This window comes from Xyrauchen texanus, chromosome 8 (genome assembly GCF_025860055.1).
Source record: "Xyrauchen texanus isolate HMW12.3.18 chromosome 8, RBS_HiC_50CHRs, whole genome shotgun sequence".
In the NCBI taxonomy this organism is placed as follows: Eukaryota; Metazoa; Chordata; class Actinopteri; order Cypriniformes; family Catostomidae; genus Xyrauchen; species Xyrauchen texanus.
The window spans coordinates 10,880,667-10,901,160 of NC_068283.1; the positions used below are offsets into that span (position 1 = coordinate 10,880,667).

Below are 20,494 nucleotides of genomic sequence, written 5' to 3' on the forward strand. Positions count from 1 at the left end.
CCCTATACATCCCCTTTACATCATCTTAAAGGCAAGACAGTACACATCTCTCTAAGTTTGACTTATAATGTCTCTGCAGACATACAGTGAGGGGATTTTATTTTTTCTATCTGGAATTTTGTGATTTTGTAGGTCAGAGGCTACAAAATCTTCATGCAGCTCTTCCCCCATGAGATGTCATATGTTCAGCCAGTTCTGGACCTTTTATGCAGACAGGACCCGAAAGACACTGAGATGAGTTAGTCCCTCGGTTTCATAACTGGTCATAGGCTCTGTAATGAGCCCCATTACACAGCAAGACATAAGCATGCATGCTTAAATAGTTTCTAGAGTTCTTAAAGGGGTCAAATCATACATTTTTATTATGTAATTGTTTCCCTGAGGTCCATTTTTATTTTAATTTATTTTCTTCCCCAGCCTCTTTCCAAAGCCTGTCTGACTCTGGGACAGAATCACAGAAGTATATGTGCTGAAATGTGCCACTCAAAATGTTTAGATCAGATTAAAATGATCTGGGTCATTGTTTTAAAATAAACTTTATGTCAAGGCCAGAGTTCGAGTCTGGGTCATATGACCCCTGTGCTTTGGAGAAAAATACAGAGACAAGCCTAACATTTCTTTGAAGGAATAGCACAGGTAATTTGCAACTTTAGGTCTATGAAGCACATTTCTTACATGATTTGAACACAAGAATGTATACTGTGTGATCTATTGTATTAGAATTAGCTGTATTACTTAGTAACAGATGAATTTGTGCCAAAAAACAGAATTTGATTGGACACACAGTCTTTGACAGCAACCTTAAAAGTTTTGGGGCAAGTTTTCTCAATAAATCATGACCTACCAGTTGAGAATCACTGGGTTTGATTCGAAACTAGCACATCTTATTGGAAATGAGTTGGTAGATGCAAGCAGGTCTTTTCTGAAGAAATAAGATCATTATTATTTGTATCGAACTTCCCAAATCTCAATGGAGAAGCATTGGATGTTGTCTATTTAACAATCTACCAGTGATATTTGAGTGATATACTGTCATGAGAAAACTATCTTATGATTGAACAAGACCTTTGTCTTCATGTTCTATTATTGTCTTACAGTCTTATCTCAGAGCAAGTGACAAATCTTGTGGTGCTGCAGTAGTGCTGATATCAAAGTAAGTTACTAAGTTAAAGGGATAGTTCACCCAAAAATGAAAATTCTCTCATCATTTATTCACTCTCATGACATCCCAGATGTGTATGACTTTCTTTCTTCTGCAGAACACAAAAAAAGTGGTTAATGTAATACCTTCAGAAGTGATATAATAGGTGTGGGTGAGAAACAGTACAATTTTTAAGTCATTTTTTACCATCAATCTCTACTTTCACTTTCACATTTTTCTTCTTTTGTTTTTGGTGATTTGCATTCTTCGCATATTGCCACCTACTGCACAGGGAGGAGAATTAATACTATAAAAGGATTTAAATATTTATCTGTTTCTCATCCACGCTTATCATTTCTCTTCAGAAGAGGATTTAACTACTGGATTCATATGGATTACTTTTATGCTACATTTATGTGATATTTGGAGCTTCAAATTTCTGTTCACCATTCACTTGCATTGTATATGGACATACAGAGCTGAAATATTCTACTAAAAATGTGTCGGTGTTCCACAGGAGAAAGAAAGCCATACAAAGGGTGGCATGAAGGTGAGTAAATGATGAGAGAATTTTCATTTTTGGGTGAACTACTGTATACCTTTGAGTTAATTTGTTTGTTTTAGTTTTTTCCCCAATAAACAGTAGTGCATATGGTTTGGGTTGGACAATATACAGAAAAGCAGCATCATGATATCACAATTAAAATTGATTTAGTATTAAACTGATTTTGTAAAAATAAATGTAAATAAATATGGCTGTTTGTTACTATTTTTATTCTTATTTTTGTGCATACAAATAAAATTGATTAATTATAATTTGTTGTCTTCCGTTACACAACGTAAACATGGGAAAAATCATTAGAAGCTTTATCTGTAGATTTTTACTATATTTTACTACGTGTTTTAAGCATTTTTGTTCTACTGAAATGATGGTTCCTCTGATAACAACAGCATTTGAGCTATTTCAGAGCAAATACTGACAAATATATTATCAAGTATCGTAAAAAGGCTGAATATAAGCTTTATCGCCCAGACATATTTCCAAGTGTAATAAAAACGATTCCTGATTTTCACTCTTCTCTTTTCTATTTGCACACTCAAAAACCAGGTGGCTAATCCTCTTTGTTAGTTGCACTCTCTGAGCAGTAGAGGGTGCTGTCTGAACGTGTAGATGAATTGCTTTGCTTCAATCATTTGCATGTGAAGCAAAAGCGACTTTGTGATTTTCTGGACTGGAGTCTTACCACCATCTCTCAGACCAGTGAGCTGACCATGGAGGGAACTGTGGCTCTCGATGGAGCTTTACATTCACTGCTGAGCCATAAATCCGGTATGTTTAGCATATGAAGAAAAATATGCTAAAGAATGATGTGTATATATTATTATTATTATTTATTACACGTCAGATACTTTTACATTGCAACTGTTCCTCAGATGCAAATCCAATGCATGTCAATATCAGGCCAGTAAATTCAATACATTATATTCCCCACAAGCACTTGGTCTGGCTTGCTCATGTTTATGCATTATAAGAAAGCTAATACATTACAGCAACAACAACAACAACAAAAGATCAGCCAAGTACAAGAAGATCTTCTAGTTTGTCTTCCACTTTCACTTCTTTACCTGAATTAAAACAGTCAAGCCCTTTAATTCTTCGAATAAATAAACCAAAGCTGATCTATAGTTGACCCTTCCACTCTTTTATTTATTTATTTTGTAGTGAGTTGATCCTCTATGACCTGCATTATTTAGGCCTTCCTAAAGTATCCCTGAGAGTTCTAGTATTCATTTTTGTTGACCTTTCTATAAATATAAGGAATAATAAATCTAATTTTTGTTTTTAATACTAAAGTTATATTTTAATTGTTTTGATTTTACACATTTTCTAATAAATAATTTTTATCAGTTTATCAACGCCTTGCATTACCATAATGAACCACTAGGGATTCACATGCCTACAACGTTTGGCAAAATGTGCAGAATGCGCCGAGGAGCTTAATGCATTTTTTTTAACTTACAATTTTTTCCTTTATTAGTGTACATTGTACATACTGCATAGTGTTCAGAAAATGGTAAGCTTGCATGCCATTCCGACCAATTCCGTTACGTAATTTGGATTATAGTTTGATAAAAAAAAAAAAAATTGGATTTGCAAAGGTAAATGTGTTAAAGGTTTTTTATTTATCATTCATTATTAAATAAAAATGATTACATGAAGATTTAGCAGTTAAAACAACATCAAAACATATTTAACTTTTCAAATGCTTAGGCCTACTGATACTGACTAACAGCTGTAATTACTCACAGGTCAAACAGTTTGGCCTGCAATTCCTGCACCTGTCTTTAAGCTGCACACACGCTATGCACGCTAAGACCTGAAGAGGTTGCATGCCCTCCATCCTGTATTTTTCAATTGTTGTGTTAGAACACATACGTTTGTTCATCTTACTGACTGATCCTAATCAGGATTTGTTTCTTTACATTAAACATGTCATACGTGTGCTTTAATGTTGGGAGCACTGCTAAAACGATACTGAGGTTATTCTTTTGTAAAGTGCGTGCTTCTCTGTCGCCTGAGGCACTCAAAACTGGCTCTGTGTGTTTGAAATGCCCGGGGTGCTAAAACTGCCATCAAAGCTTTGCATATATGCTGGAAATGCCACAATGCAGCGAGCAGGAACATGTACAGTGCTCCTATAAGCTCGCAAATTACAAGAGGCTGCTGCTTCTTGCACAGAGCTTAACGGGATTCATCTTTTCCCAAGGTACACTGCAAACCGGTTAAATGAATTTGACTTCACGTCAGCGTAATAAAGCATAGGTAAAGCAGGGCTCAAAAGATTCCTAAAGGGTAATGGTTGTTAGTCGACACCATGGAATCAGTGTTTAGCTGGCTAGCGTGGGAAAATTAGCCTTTAGATGATGTAACTGCTCCATTCTTGGGGCCAAAAATCATCTTTCTCCATTGACAGCCTTTCAAAAGTGGCCGTGTATTGTGACAAAATATTTTTTATTTTTTTGCAAGCAAAAATTATACAATTAAATTGCAAATATTTAAGAATATATTGGTAGATTTTTTTGGCAGTGACTTTAAAAAAAACTTTATTCCCCCTTTCTGCTGCCATTGAAAACACAGCTCAAGATAATAGCTAGTAAAGTGCATGGGGCTGTCATTTTTGTACATTTTTTGGTTCAGGTTATTGGTTCAGAAACGTCTGTACTTAGAAATAAGTGCCCAAGATAGCAGCATACAGGTTGCATTCTTCTGAAGGGTCAGATTCCAGCCAAACAACTGCCATTGAGATAAATAAGAATGCCATATGTATGGATTTCATTGACGTGCTTGATCAAGACAGAGCCATTATTCTAATCAATTGGCCATTTCTTACCAGGCCCAACTCTTCAAGCATGGGAAGCGTGATGACTTCCTACAATATGGTGTGTATAAGTCCTCAAGTTCTTTGTTCTATTTCAACATTATAAAAATTCACAACCATGTAAATGTTTTAAAATCTTTACATGACCTCTGTTGTTCGACAGCCCCCAGAGTGCTTCAATGCCTGAACCAAAACAGAATAGTGGAGAGTAAACAGGCCATGTTGCGTAAATTGGGAGTAAAGGTAGTCCAGAGACTGGGCCTCATCTGTTTGAAACCGCAACTGGCCAAATGGAGGTAAATGGAGGCTGATTGACAAAAATAGGATGACTGTTCCAAGGAATCCTTGCTTAAAAAGGTTGACTTGTTTATTTTTATATTATGGTATCCAGATACCAGAGAGGCAGTCGGTCACTTGCAGTGAACCTGGCACAGTCTTCCATCACTGGAGGTGTACAGGCCATAAAACCCGATCTAGAGTCTATCAGTGCAGAAGAAGTCTATGACATGCCAGAAGTGGAGAATGTAAGTTATTGGGAAGTCATTTCTTGAGTATGTTTTTGCTTGACAAATATACCTGAATGGTCTCTTGTACTCCTAATTTACCTTTCCATTGTTGCAGAACAACTGTTGGTGGGGCTGAAAGATAAAGAGACAATAGTGCGATGGTCTTCAGCTAATGAGTAAGAACGATGTGTCAAGTTCATGATTACAGTTTGCTTTATGTTTTTTATTTATTTATTTTGTATCTGGGCCAGTTTAGGTAATTCAGTCCCATTCTTGTCTTTGACAAAGCTGAGATTACAAAAGCAGGATAGTGATACTATGTCAATAAAGTAAAAGTGAATTAGGATTATTATTATGATTGTCGTAATATCTTTAATTTATATATTTTTTACTAAATTCCTTTATTTTACTTTTATTAAAAGATATAAATGTTGGATGCTAAAAAAGGTTATAAAATAAGCATTATCAAATAAGATAAATTAAAATGCAAATAGTTTTTTACTATTGTGAAAATAATTCCCATAAATAATCCGATATTCATTGTTCCGTCTTCCTTTTTGTTGCACTTTTGGCATGAACTTCTCACTCAAATGAGTTTTGCAAGTGTGAGGGGGAAGGTGGGTCTAATTGCTTCTTGTAACCAATCAAATGAGATTTGTGTTGACCGGTTTACTCTCACCTGAATAGTTAAATAACGTGACAGACAGCCTCTTTTTATATGGCTCAGCATCGTTCCTCTGGCAGAACTCTCTTCTCTGAAAACTTAAACATATAAATTAAACTTAATTATGTTAAACTTAAACATAAACACATGTTCTTTTAATGTGTGGGTAAAGTTAAGCTGACTCAATTTATTGATTTATTTATGAATCTCAGTCTGGTGTTCAAACGTTCCTTCTGTTCCTATTCATTATTTTAACTAAATGTTTAATTATCATTGGCATGGCATTTGGATGGATGGAATAAGCTAGTATCAGATAGCTCATGCTAGAAAACTAAACTTTCTGAACATGAATTTTTCATTTCTGAAGCCCTAGTAAGGAGTATTTAATTGGTCTTTGTCTTTTCAACCACCTGCAGGATTGGAAGGGTGACTGGTAGACTGCCGGACGATGGAGGTGGAATCTGTTCTAGAGTGTTTCAAGTGTGCCTATACTATAACAAGAGGCTAACGATGGTATGACTTGAGTGTTTTTACACACTTTGTGTTTCTTGGAATAATTGATATGTTTGTATTACATGTTCCAAAAATCATGGCCTGGCATGGGGGCTCCCTGGCTCTTGCAGAGCTTCCTTCATGGCTATTAGATGGTTGGTTTGCCTTCTCTTGTGAAACTTTTGTGTTAAATATGTGCTGTTTCTTTTCAATCTCAGGCATCCTTTGGCAATAAGTTGCTGATGGCATAAATTGTTGTATTATGGCTATAACCTTTTTTTAACAGTTTACAAATCGCTCATCTGCATCAAGCATGCTTCAAATATTTTATTAAAATACTACAAGTTTGACAAAAATACCATCACCCAGCTGCCTTTAATAAACAGTTAAGTGTATCAAGTTTTTCAAAGTTTGTCTGTCGAAGAGAAAACTTTACAGAAGTGTAGAATCTGTGCCACCCTCTTTTTCCAATCAGTGCATAATGTTGAACAGCAAGAATATGCTCAAAATTAACTATTAAACATCTTCACAATTATACATTTCACAGACATAAATGCAGTAATAATAAATGTTTTTAGTGTATCTGCTGGTCATCTTCCTCTAAAGTTTGCAACTATTGATCATATGATCGGAGCTCCTTCCTGTCCACTCTTTGAAATAGCTGCATTAGCAGTTTTGCGACCTTTTTCTTTGGGTCCGAGCTGGTACTTTTACCTTTGCTTTCTTGGTAGTGTGCCTCAGAGGCCTGTTGTTTGCTCGTTTTTGTCCCAGTGCCCGAGTACTCTGCTTGGGTGTGTCTATAGCGTCCTTAGCTATATGCTTGTCTAGGGAAGGTAGGTGTTGGCTGTTTTGGCCCGTAGTAATTTTTTCTTGGCCAATAAGGGAGTCATTGATAATGTCCCTTGAGCTGGCAAGCTGACACAGAGCAAAGGCGGCTGAGTGCCTCTGGTCACATTGGTCTGAATCTTGTTCTTCGTCTGAAGTAATTGTGCATGCCTCAGCGTTTAGGATGGTTTCTTTCTCTGGAGTTTCAGAACCTGTGGTATTTGGCAGGGCTTGGTCATTGGACTCTGCCCTGAGGCAAAGGTTGAGCGGCGCATCCTCTTGACTACTTTCTGAATCAGAATGGAGCTCTCGTTCAGGGTAGTAGTGCATCATGTAGCTAGATGCAGTCTGGTCCCTCTTTGAAAGGTTAAGAGGGCCTGTCTCTTCCTCAGTCTTTACATCTTCCTGCTCTGATGAAATGTCACTGTTTCTTGTGGAAACTGTGATATGCAGTTTATCACTGAAAAAAAAAAGCAAGATGCGATTGTTATTGCAAGTTCTGTGAATGATATACATTTTGTTACTTTCTTCTTAACCAGATTTACTTGTTTATAATTGCCATCTACAGACTCTTTACATACCATTCTCTCTTTTGTAGCGTGTTCTCTTGATGTTGTCCACATGATTTCTTTGATAAACTGTCAGTGGCTGTGGTTGGCCCTTGCATGACATGCTGTGATTCGCAGTCTGGAGGTGACTCCCCATGGGAAGTGTGTCTGAGTGTAACAGGAACATGCTGGGTGAAATCTGCTGCACTGGGCCTGTCTGGAGACCCAGAGGCGGCACACCCTGCTAATGGACTCTGGTGGATACCCAGAGCCCTGCTGTGCTCCTGGACATCCCTGTCCTCAAGAATCCTGTTGTATGGGTCATGATGTGATAGGGGGACCAGGTGCCCTGCATACTCTCTGGGATAAAATCTGTGGTTGTACACATCCAGCGGAAAATATCTGGACTTCTGTAAAGGCATGTGTAGTTCAGGGTGTTGATAGAGACCATAGGGTAGTGGACCAGGTATAATAGAATGGCCATATCTATAAGGGTGGAGAAGAGATGTACTGGGTGGGACCAGAGTTGATGGCACCAGGGGTCTCTGGGTCTCTGGAGGTGTGAGTTGGTAGGTTTGGATGTTTGCATGGTTCTGTGGGTAAGGTGTGTACAGGGAATTCAAAGACCTCTCAGTTACCATGAATGGCGAGTAGTTTGGGATTAGAGGAGGAAGGGGTGTTGTGGAAGCGGGTGAGACCCATGGCATCATTTGTTGGTAGAACTGAGGAATAGATGAAGATGATTGGTCATCTTTGTGTGGAGGCAGTGAGGGAGCTTTGCTTTCACACATTTTTAGAACTGGCTTGAAGGCCAAAGATATTTTGTTCTGTGCATTGTCCATGTCTGCACTTTTGTCCCTGGTCTCACAAACAGGCCCAAGAACAACTTTAGTAACCATCTTGATTGGACTTTCAGGCTTTTCTTTAATTTCTTTACCCATCTCCACTTGTTGAACCTTGTCGTTGGCCTTATCTATCAGTTTGCTGGCTTCAACATCCAGGAGTGGTGCTTTACTGTTGTGATCAAAAGGAAAGTTACGATGAGAGACTCTGAGTGTTTTCCCTGTCTGCTCCATGCGCTGAGACACAAGAGAAATGGAGTTCTTGCACAGGTTGTATTTCATGTGGTTGAAGAGATGAGACTTGATGTTGCAGGTGAAGGGACATTGAAAGCACTGATATTTGAAAGGCTTGCCAGGAGGGCGAGGAATATAATGCGGTTTCTTTGGTTTTCTCCCCTGAAGAGTGTCCATATTGGCGCTCTTGTCTGAATCCAATACTGCGTGGTTTTTAGCCCTGTCTGGGAACAGGAAAAAAAATTTACAATCCTCTCACAACTTCCACCAGAGCTTCTTTTATTTGTTGGGTCAATACTTTTATAGAAAGAAAGACTGCATAACAATTCCCTTCAACTTTTCAACTATGCTGGGGCTGTTTTTTTATTGCTTGCTGGCCTTTGTGTTAGCATCACACTCTCTAGCTGCACTGCTGATGCCAGTATAGGCCTGTAGAAACATGCTTCCCTCCTTCAAAACCTGATGGCGTGGGAAACTACATACACCTTTTTCCCATGACCTTATCTGCAGGATACAAACTCCAGACATATAATAGTTGATCTCACTTACACTTAGAACTAGAGAAGCTACCAGAGCTATTAGAATTAAACTTCATCAATATTAGAGCATTAGTAACCAATTGGATTTTAAGGCTTTGAGGGAAGGAATGTACAGTTTTTCTGAATGCTGATACACGATGGTCCGGTAAGTGTGCAAAGATTTTGAGGCCTGAAGGTTTGTATTGGAAAGCAGATCTGAGAAAAGATTACCAGGCAAGTTATGCTGAAAATGACTCCACCTTAAGGAACCTGCTTGTCACACGGTGTCGCAAGAAGTGGTGGCTCAAGTTTTTGCCGCTCCCTCCTCAAGGCACAAAATAATTTTTGAAAAGTTTTGTTTTGTGTAATCTCTTTTCGCTCCATTACTTGGTGTTTCTATGTTATTATACTTCTATAGATACCTAGATAATTTGTGATATTGGCATAATATGAAACTTTCCATATAGATTCTTTTTTTTCTTGGAAATGCGATTGTTTGGTTATTTAGACATAGTCTGAATAATTTCAATAAGTACCACATGGCAAATACATAAGAGTAGCTACTACTATATCTAAGTTGAACAGGTGTATCTGAAGTCAGCAATTCAGTGCTAGCCCAGAAACACCTGCTATGAGTACAGAAGCAATTCAGCAGTTACATATGCTAAAACTATGTAGTAACAGCAAACATACATGCCTCTGAAAATCCCATTGACATTGTGGAGGTGTTACCTTTTGTCAGACTCAACGTTGTGGATGTTGGATGTATCGTCGTTGGTCGTTGGTGCTGTATGTCCACTGCAGACCTCCTGAAAAGTATAACGTCCCCAACAGTTGGCCCAATGTGGTTTGCACTTGAACTTGGATGTCCGCTCTAATAGGTGTTCTGTCTTTCAGGTTTCTGATGAGTCTGATGAGTCTCTTGCTTACTCTCTAAGGTGATGACTCTGTGTGGGGTGGAGTCTGTGCCCAAGCAGTAGAGCCCTGAGGCAGCATCAATGTGCCTGATATTAGGCAAGCCCCGAGCCACAATACGTTGCTAGCTTGCCTTCCATCTCACCTACTAGAGAAAAGCCACATGGACTAGAAGCCAGTCAGGACTGTCCGTGGCTTTTTTTTTCTGTAAAAAGTTGAATTATCTCAGGAGTGGTAGAGTTAGGTGTGAAGCAGGTTTCAGAAGGTTTGTCAGAGGGGTGTGGAGATATTGAGAACAAACATGTGAGATTTGCATAAAGCCAAATATGTGCTACTCCTGATGTGAAGTGTCTTTCAATAGCAACGCACCAAAACATCATATGCATATGACAAAGAAAATTGTTTTTCTTAGCAGTTATGTTCAGAAAACTGCAATGTACTACTTTGTAAGAATTTATTGATAAAGTTTGGTTTTGTTTTGCAAAGAAAATTCATACGTTTGTTTATCATGAATCATAAACTCTCCGTAATTTCAATATTAGCCCCACACCTACGTTTTAGGTAGATAGTTCGCTGTAATCAAATCTTTCCAAAAGTCATCTATCAAACCCTTTCCCCCTTATTATTAAATTTTGTGCTTATAAAGCTCCAGATGAGTTGGGCTGGGGGATATATATATATATAGAATTATGTGTGTGTTACTAGTTTCTATGTTTACTAACAATGCCCAACAATGTATGGACATCACAGAACATGTCTAAGATTTACCTTGAATTTTTTTTCAAACAGCAATAAAATCTATGCATAAATGCATAAGCAAACAGCTGTTGTGGGCAAATTGATTCAATATGTTACAAGCAAGAACTAAACAAGTACAAATCTAGTTCATATAAAGTCACGTTTCTCACACTGATTTTATTTTCAGTATGAATTTATCATGTGAATTCTGATTTTGTGCATATTCAATGTACCGCTCAATGATGAGGCCTACATTATTTGAGCAGTATTGTTTCATTTGTCTTTGCCAACTATATGATACTGATATGATGCCTAATTTTTTGTCTGTATCACTTCTACAGATGTGCCACTCATTCTAATAGCTCTGGCATATGATGAGAAAAGAGGAGCATGCAATCACCACTCGAATGTCTGTGATGCAGCCTGCTATGTGTGCTGGGCTTTTGCCCATGCCTACAAGCCCAAAGAACTAAAGCCTTACGTTAACCAGGTGAGAACCCCACACCACCGACTCAGCTGTTGCAATTTACTGAAACACAATGCCTCATATGTATTCCATTCATTGAATCTGCATTAAACTCCTATCATCAGTTCTGCTTGCCAATGCTGTTGCTCAAACCCCTAACTTTGATTATTAAACTTTGGCACGTAACTTGTTTGTGCTTCGAACATGAATGATGCCTCAAATTGTACAGCTCTAGGAGAGGTGTGCAATTATTTTTCTAAGCCATCAGACAATAGACTTGACCTGAGCCTTGGCAAGCACCACTCACATTTTCAGAAAATTTAAAATAGTTCAGAAATCTGGTTTATATACAACCTTGGTTTATACGTAAGTGTAAATAGACTACCTCAATAGGTTCTTGTGTACCAGGAATCTGGATCAGGCCTAGAGTCTTAGAATATAAAAAATATATATTCTTTCCTAACCCTGGATGGAAACTGACACTTGAACAGCTCTATTTATACAAGCGTTTGATGTGACCATTCTTAGTCCTTTGTGAAGGTGTTTTTGGACACTCTCCAGGAGAAACATTTTTTCCCACCAGAACCAACTGTGGTGAGAGCTGATCTGTGGTGAGAGTAAGTGATTGGTAAAAAATGACAGCTCAACTTGGGTGGCTCTGTTGACCTTATGGTTGCACTTTCTATCTATTTAAATGAAAATACAGTTTTTGTAAGTGAGGTTAGGCTGTGGAATTTGAATAGTGAGGCTGGCAGCAAATCTACAGCCCATGTACTGAGGACTGTTAGTTCTTTAGTTAGTAAATGCTACACTCTATGCCAGAATGAATAATACCTTTTCTTCACACTGCTTGATAATTATTTAAAGGTGAAGTAATAGAAATGTTTTGGTAAATAAAATACTCTTTTCAATCCCAGCTCATTATGCAGAGACAACAATTAGTAAACTATTCCTAGGATGATTTCCCTGTAAATTGTAAACATTATGGCTCTGTGTTGCTATCAAAGCATTGCACTGTTTGAGCATCCTGAATATTGGATCAACTTGGGGCAGCACTCTCTGTTTGCCCACCAATGGCAAATGGGAGGAATATTCAAGGAAACCTTTTTGAAAACAATCATTAAGTTGGCTTGTGAGAGGAAAAAACTCCCATTGACTTAACATTGCGGAATGTTCAGAAATTCAAATTCCATCTGACATTTTCACACACACAGACAAAAAGGGCCTGTCAGCCCTGCATCTCTCCCTCTCTCTCTCCCTCAGAGGATTTCTTTTATCAAGCAGCCAAAAAGTAATGACCTAAAATCTTCCTAGCCACACGCTAAAACATGCTAAAAACGTGCTAGCATCTATCTGAGGATCAATATCTATCTATCTATCTATCTATCTATCTATCTATCTATCTATCTATCTATCTATCTATCTATCTATCTGAGGGTAAATATCTATCTCTCTCTCTATCTATCTATCTATCTGAGGATAAATATCTATCTATCTATATCTATCTCTTTATATATCTAAGGGTAAATATCTATCTATCTATCTATCTAGCAACTAAGCTAAACTTTTTTAACACTACACTGTAGAACCAGCTCATTAGAGTCATTCATTTGGGAATCAGACTACACTGGTCACACTGTATGTTTCACACTGTAGATTCAAAAGAACTGGCTCATTAGAGTCATTCATTTGGGAATCAGACTACACTGGTCACACTGTATGTTTCACATTGTAGATTCAAAAGAACTGGCTCATTAGAGTCATTCATTTGGGAATCAGACTACACTGGTCACACTGTATGTTTCACACTGTAGATTCAAAAGAACCAGCTCATTAGAGTCATTCATTTGGGAATCAGACTACACTGATCACACTGTATGTTTCACATTTTAGATTCAAAAGAACTGGCTCATTAGAGTCATTCATTTGGGAATCAGACTACACTGGTCACACTGTATGTTTCACACTGTAGATTCAAAAGAACTGGCTCATTAGAGTCATTCATTTGGGAATCAGACTACACTGGTCACACTGTATGTTTCACACTGTAGATTCAAAAGAACTGGCTCATTAGAGTCATTCATTTGGGAATCAGACTACACTGGTCACACTGTATGTTTCACATTGTAGATTCAAAAGAACTGGCTCATTAGAGTCATTCATTTGGGAATCAGACTACACTGGTCACACTGTATGTTTCACACTGTAGATTCAAAAGAACCAGCTCATTAGAGTCATTCATTTGGGAATCAGACTACACTGGTCACACTGTATGTTTCACATTGTAGATTCAAAAGAACTGGCTCATTAGAGTCATTCATTTGGGAATCAGACTACACTGGTCACACTGTATGTTTCACACTGTAGATTCAAAAGAACCAGCTCATTAGAGTCATTCATTTGGGAATCAGACTACACTGGTCACACTGTATGTTTCACACTGTAGATTCAAAAGAACCGGCTCATTAGAGTCATTAATTTGTGAATCAGACTACACTGGTCACACTGTATGTTTCACATTTTAGATTCAAAAGAACTGGCTCATTAGAGTCATTAATTTGGGAATCAGACTACACTGGTCACACTGTATGTTTCACATTGTAGATTCAGAAGAACTGGCTCATTAGAGTCATTAATTTGGGAATCAGACTACACTGGTCACACTGTATGTTTCACACTGTAGATTCAAAAGAACCAGCTCATTAGAGTCATTAATTTGGGAATCAGACTACACTGGTCACACTGTATGTTTCACATTGTAGATTCAAAAGAACTGGCTCATTAGAGTCATTCATTTGGGAATCAGACTACACTGGTCACACTGTATGTTTCACACTGTAGATTCAAAAGAACCAGCTCATTAGAGTCATTAATTTGGGAATCAGACTACACTGGTCACACTGTATGTTTCACATTGTAGATTCAAAAGAACTGGCTCATTAGAGTCATTAATTTGGGAATCAGACTACACTGGTCACACTGTATGTTTCAAATTTTAGATTCAAAAGAACTGGCTCATTAGAGTCATTAATTTGGGAATCAGACTACACTGGTCACACTGTATGTTTCACACTGTAGATTCAAAAGAACCAGCTCATTAGAGTCATTAATTTGGGAATCAGACTACACTGGTCACACTGTATGTTTCACATTGTAGATTCAAAAGAACTGGCTCATTAGAGTCATTAATTTGGGAATCAGACTACACTGGTCACACTGTATGTTTCAAATTTTAGATGCAAAAGAACTGGCTCATTAGAGTCATTAATTTGGGAATCAGACTACACTGGTCACACTGTATGTTTCACACTGTAGATTCAAAAGAACCGGCTCATTAGAGTCATTAATTTGGGAATCAGACTACACTGGTCACACTGTATGTTTCACATTTTAGATTCAAAAGAACTGGCTCATTAGAGTCATTAATTTGGGAACACACACAGACAAAAAGGGCCTGTCAGCCCTGCATCTCTCCCTCTCTCTCTCCCTCATTGCATAGGGATTTTGTATTGAACATAGCTCTGGATCACAGTGTCATAGAGACAAGGGGCGGCTCATTTTACTCAGACGACCAATCAGTCTCTCGGGATCATTGTGAAGCTATCAAGCCACGCCCTAGCAACAATTTAAAGCACCTTAGCAACAACTCCCATAGACTTCTAATGAAAGACATCAAAGGGATATCTCCGGATAGAAGTGTCATAGAAACACAAGGGTGGTCTCGTTTGACTCGGGCAGCAAACAGCCAATCATGAATCACCTCAACACTTCCTAGCCCCTCCCTAGCAACCATTGTCGAGCACCTTAACAACCAAAATCCATAGAGGGATATCTTCCATTCTGAATGTCACAGAGGCATGGGAGTTGGTTTATATCATTCATACTGACAAGCAGCCTTTGGAGTTTCATGATTGGCAGCTGTCAAGCCACTCCCTAGCAACTAAACAGAGTACCCTAGCAACCGCTTAGCAATAACTATATCTCTGCACCAGAAAATCAGAGAGACTTCTGGGTTGATTTATTTCAATCAGGATGGCAAGGAGACTTGATAAGTATCACTATGGTAACTGCCTAGCAACCACATGGGGTTACCTTAGCAACCGAGTAACAAATCACATATCTCTGCATCAGAAAAGCGTAGAGACTTCCGGATTGACTTATTTCAATCAGGATGGCAAGGACACTTCATTAGTATCACTATGGTAACTGCCTAGCAACCAGATGGGGTTACCCTAGCAACCGAGTAACAAATCACATATCTATGCACCAGAAAATCATAGAGACTTCTGGGTTGATTTATTTCAATCAGGATGTCAAGGAGACTTGATAAGTATCACTGTGGTAACTGCCTAGCAACCACATTGGGTTACCCTAGCAACCGAGTATCAAATCACATATCTCTGGACCAGAAAATCGTAGAGACTTCTGGGTTGGTTTATTTCAATCAGGATGTCAAGAACACTTGATAAGTATCACTATGGTGACTGCCTAACAACCAGATGGGGTTACCCTAGCAACCGAGTAACAAATCACATATCTCTGCAACAGAAAATCGTAGAGACTTCTGGGTTGATTTATTTCAATCAGGATGGCAAGAAGACTTGATAAGTATCACTATGGTAACTGCCTAGCAACCATATGGGGTTACCCTAGCAACCGAGTAACAAATCACATATCTCTGCAACAGAACAACATAAAGACTTCTGGCTTTGTTCATGGGACTCAGGGTAGCAAGGATCAATCAATCAATCCATCCATCCATCCATCCATCCATCTATCTATCTATCTATCCATCCATCTATCTATCTGAGGGTCAATATCTATCTATCTATCTATCTGTCTCTCTGTCTGTCTGTTGTCTATCTATCTATCTGAGGGTCAATGTCTATCTATCTATCTATCTATCTATCTATCTATCTGAGGGTAAATATCTATCTATCTCTCTATCTATCTGAGTGTCTGTCTGTCTATCTATCTATCTATCTATCTATCTATCTGGCAACTAAGTTAAACTTTAAACTACTTTAAACTAATTTAAACTAAACTAATTTAAACTATAAACTACTTTAAACTATAAACTACTTTAAACTAATTTAAACTTCAAACTAATTTAAACTACAAACTAATTTAAACTTCAAACTAATTTAAACTTCTTCAAACTTTCTGGTCCAAACTTTCACAAGCCAACTTAAAGTTTGTCTCGACGAACTTTTTTTTCTAGTTATTGTTTACAATTCTGTTTGGTGAGGTGGGTGGTGCAGAAACTGCACACCTCACCTTTAAGAATATTTTCTCCTTGCTGTCACAGAAAACTGCTCTCTGTGATAATTTCATCATAAGGAGTTACTCCACAAAGACAATGTTCTTTTTATGCACTCTGTGGAGACTTGAGTTTAAAGGAGGGAACACTTAATGCTGGAATTATAAATCGCTTAAAAATGCCCTGCTTAATAGCGTCTTCTCATTCCTGTTCACCCGGCTAGAGTTATTTACCGCCTTAAAACCAGTTTATACACCTCCCTGCTCAGAACCTCTCCCTGCTGAGAAGTAGGGTTTAGTTTGTTGATCTATGCATCTACGAGTGCATTAATACCTTTGGCGTTGAATGAGAAGCAACATCCATATACAAGCATTTGTGATGTACAGTTAGTTTTTATAAACTTGATGAAAGACAAAGTATCTTGTTTAGGCCTTCATTTAATGGAATAGGACACAGTGAAGATGATGTTGCTTTTCCCACTGTTGCTAAACAGTATTTCATTGGTTCCAGTTTTAGCCCTTATATTAGACTTCCTTTTTTAAATAAGATGTTTGGGAAGATTATTTGTAATCAAATATTATATTATTTTAGTTACATTTTTGGTGTACTTATTAAAGCAAACATGTTGCTCTCATACAGGAGTGATAAGTGGTTAAAGGGATAGTTCCCCCAAAAATGACAAATCTAGGAACAGTGTGCTATTACTTTTCTAAGCAATCTGATTTAGGTTTTTTGCCTGCCCCTGCAATACATGGGCAATTACTTCTTTGTTTTCAGCCAGCAAGCAGCCATTTAGCAACCACTCAGAACAACCTAGCAACCACCTCTTATATTTCCTAAAAAATATTTTTTTTATTGCATTTATTATTAAAGTGAATATGGCCAGATGTAGTTAATGAAATATTTCCTGGTTCAGTACAAGTTAAGCTCAATCGTCAGCATTTATGGCATAATGTTGATTACAGCAAAAAAAAAAAAAAAAAAAAATCTTAAAAAAATAAAATAAAATGTAAAGTTGTTTAAATTGTCATTTTTACAGTCATTTTAAGGTTATAGGGTTTGTTGACATAATATTGTCATGGTAACAAAGCTTTCAAATTGACTATATGTTTACACAGAAAAGGTTGGTAAGTGATTTTATCACACTATGTGATGTAGTGATTCCTCCCGGGTTCAACAGTAAAGTCTTCAAGTCATCATAAAAATGTAATGATATTACGAGAATCACAGCTGAAAGACAAGTGTGGGCCTGCATGTAACTGATGGTGCACTTCTTACTTTGCTTCTTCAGTTTGTCTGCCCTCCCCGCAACTTCCCTCCTCCCTAACTCACATTGCTGCCAGGTTTCGCCTGCTGTCGTGGGTTTCGGTCGCACACAGGTTTTAGGCCTGTCGAGTCCTGTTCCAATTTCATCAGCAGTCAAAGCTTCTTCTTTTTGCGCATTGATGCTTTTAGAAACTATCGCATTGCTTGACATTATAAGTTTTTTTTTTTTTACTGAATTCTGGAGAGTTTTTAGACAAACAGTTGTATGTCTAAATAAAACCCCTTGTTTTCACTGCATTTAAGAGCCTTTTCTGTTTTAGAACACAAGTAAGTGCACAACAGGTTTGAGAATCAGCAGGGACCTGGTGAAATGAGATTGCAGTACACTAACATACTAATTTATGTTTGGTGCTTAGTGATCAAAACTGATTTATTCTGTTATTTAACTCTTTTCTCGTTCATCTTAATTGGACTTTGGTGCTCAGTGCAACAAATGCTGAACTCTCTGCTTGCTTCATTGTAGAGCCAGCGTGTTTTTTATTACATGACAGCCCTTGAAAGCTAGCTGTACTGAGGATCTGTACAGACATCCTTACAAATTAAACAAGTTATAGACTTATATTCTGAACTCATTCGGATTTTCGCATTAGTCAGAAATAATTTGAATATTCGTTGACCAAATGCCGCAGAACATTTCCGCTTCTCACACACACTATATCTTTCATCTCAAAAACAATAATGTAATAACAAATTAACTAAACGTACTAATACTTGTCATTAGAACAATAAAGCATTATTATAAGCTAAAATATTGCGAAATATTGACACCCCCCTTTCCAGAGTACAAGTAGAAACTGTGGCACTGCTAGTTCTGCATGCATGTTCAGTTGCTGTCCATTTTATGTTGCTCCAGGCCATATCAGTTGCACATCGAAACCAGCGTGGCTGTGTTAAGCCCGTAGGCTTGTGCATGTGTTTGTGTATTTGATTCTCGCAGGCTGTGGCTGACGGTGGGAATACCTCGCGGGCACGTTCACACAGCTCGACAGAGAGCGAGAGGAGGAGTGGTGAACTAGAGAGAAAAAAGTGAAACAGCATGATGGGTGAAATGATAGAAGAGTTTTGAGATGAGAAGTACTCACTTGTTTTTAATAATATGCCTCATTACAGTCGGGAGGAGGGAGATATGAGTGAAAGCATGTGAAAATGTGTTTCACTTCAGGATGCAAAACTAATTAAATAAATGTCTGTCAAGAATTAGAACACAATTAATTAGATTTGTAATATGTTAAAACACATACTATACCAGCCTTAAAATACTTGCTTAATATGCAGAGATAACTAAAAGCATACCGTTTGTAGTTATTTTTCAAAAAGAAAGTGTAAATACTAATTCTGTGGCACTTTGAATGAACAGCCCAGCATGACCGCATGGCATGATTGGCATCAACCAATGGCATGATTTTGGGGCTAAATCATTTGTTTGTTAATAGCAGACAGGTGAGGTCAGGGATTACAGGATGTTTATAACTGTATATATCATCAAAGAATATAATGTTAAAATACCACCTTACTTGAACTACAGATATTTTCTTGATACTTAAAGGGGTCATGACATGTATTATTTCAGTATGTTCCTTGAGGTTCACTTATAATATGAGTAAAGCTTTTTGTACAAAAAAAAAACAGTCATATATTTGTAAAACAAATTGGTCAGATGTAGTGTTGTCATGGTACCAAAATTTCAGTAGTTGGTACCGATACCAATTTCATTACTATAGAAAAATATGCTAATATGATAATGTGCCATTAAACACACCAATTTAGTTATTTTTTTTTATTATGTAATCATTATTTTAATTATTATAGTTTAATAATTCAAGTTTAATCTCATCATCAAAATGGTGTATAATCAATAAATTTTTATTGAATGCATTTTTTATCAAAATGTTATTCAACAGCTGTCTTGTGATGTATTTATTATTATTATGATTATTATTGTTGTTATTATTACAGTGAATATTACATTTTACTATACAGTTGTAATATATTTTTATTCAATTTCTTCCATTTCAGGCATCTAGATTTTATTTTGAATTGTGCTTTTATTATGACGTGTTTTTTTTTTGCTTCCGGATAAACAGTTCGCAACACTGCCCAGTGTAATCACTGAGGACTTTTAAGTCAGGTCTGAACTTTCACCTCCCCGCTGGAATCTACTCTCCCGTGTCTAATACCGTGTGAATGATTCTTAATGTCTGTAGATGAGGTGTCGGATTTATTTAAAGTGCGCAGCTCAACCGCAGTAAGATTGCAGCCTTTAGCAGTTTAATAAATCACATTAAGATATATTATTATTATTTTAATATGAGTAACTGTGCATTTCAGTGTACAAGGAGTAACGGAGCACGTGTTCATAATAAGCATGTGTGCATTTTAAAGCTGTTGGGTGTCAGTTATACTGTGCGCTGGTAAAATATGTGTATTGTAAATAATATAATGATATATTCTTAAAATAATTGTTTAAGAAATAAAATAATACAAATGCAAATGGGGCAACAACAAAAAAACCCTTCAAAAATTGCTCTTGAGAATTGTTATGTTTATTGTTCCCCCCAACATTTTGATGAAATTTTCACCCCTGCTTTTGACAACACAAGTCAGATGCAAAGGTCTACTACAGTGTGACACCACAATGT

The 20,494-nt window shown here is 37.4% G+C and overlaps 2 protein-coding genes across 2 annotated transcripts in view; one reads left to right on the forward strand and one right to left on the reverse strand.

Moving 5' to 3' along the window:
- The first annotated feature begins 835 nt into the window (after positions 1-835).
- The window catches only part of tbcd (tubulin folding cofactor D), a 77,303-nt gene continuing 57,644 nt past the window's right edge, over positions 836-20,494 (forward strand). The window contains 11 exon segments of the mRNA XM_052131798.1: positions 836-901; positions 2,348-2,462; positions 4,544-4,582; positions 4,685-4,817; positions 4,913-5,049; positions 5,143-5,203; positions 6,108-6,204; positions 11,145-11,157; positions 11,226-11,293; positions 18,793-18,862; positions 20,060-20,100. Coding sequence (XP_051987758.1) covers positions 836-901; positions 2,348-2,462; positions 4,544-4,582; positions 4,685-4,817; positions 4,913-5,049; positions 5,143-5,203; positions 6,108-6,204; positions 11,145-11,157; positions 11,226-11,293; positions 18,793-18,862; positions 20,060-20,100 — 840 coding nt within the window.
- znf750 (zinc finger protein 750) lies at positions 6,486-10,072 on the reverse strand. The gene is made up of 3 exons (XM_052132836.1): positions 9,883-10,072; positions 7,590-8,856; positions 6,486-7,468 (listed from the first exon to the last, which is right to left on the reverse strand). Exons 2-3 carry the CDS (start codon positions 8,807-8,809, stop codon positions 6,850-6,852), a joined length of 1,839 nt encoding a protein of 612 aa, XP_051988796.1. The 5' UTR covers positions 8,810-8,856; positions 9,883-10,072; the 3' UTR covers positions 6,486-6,849.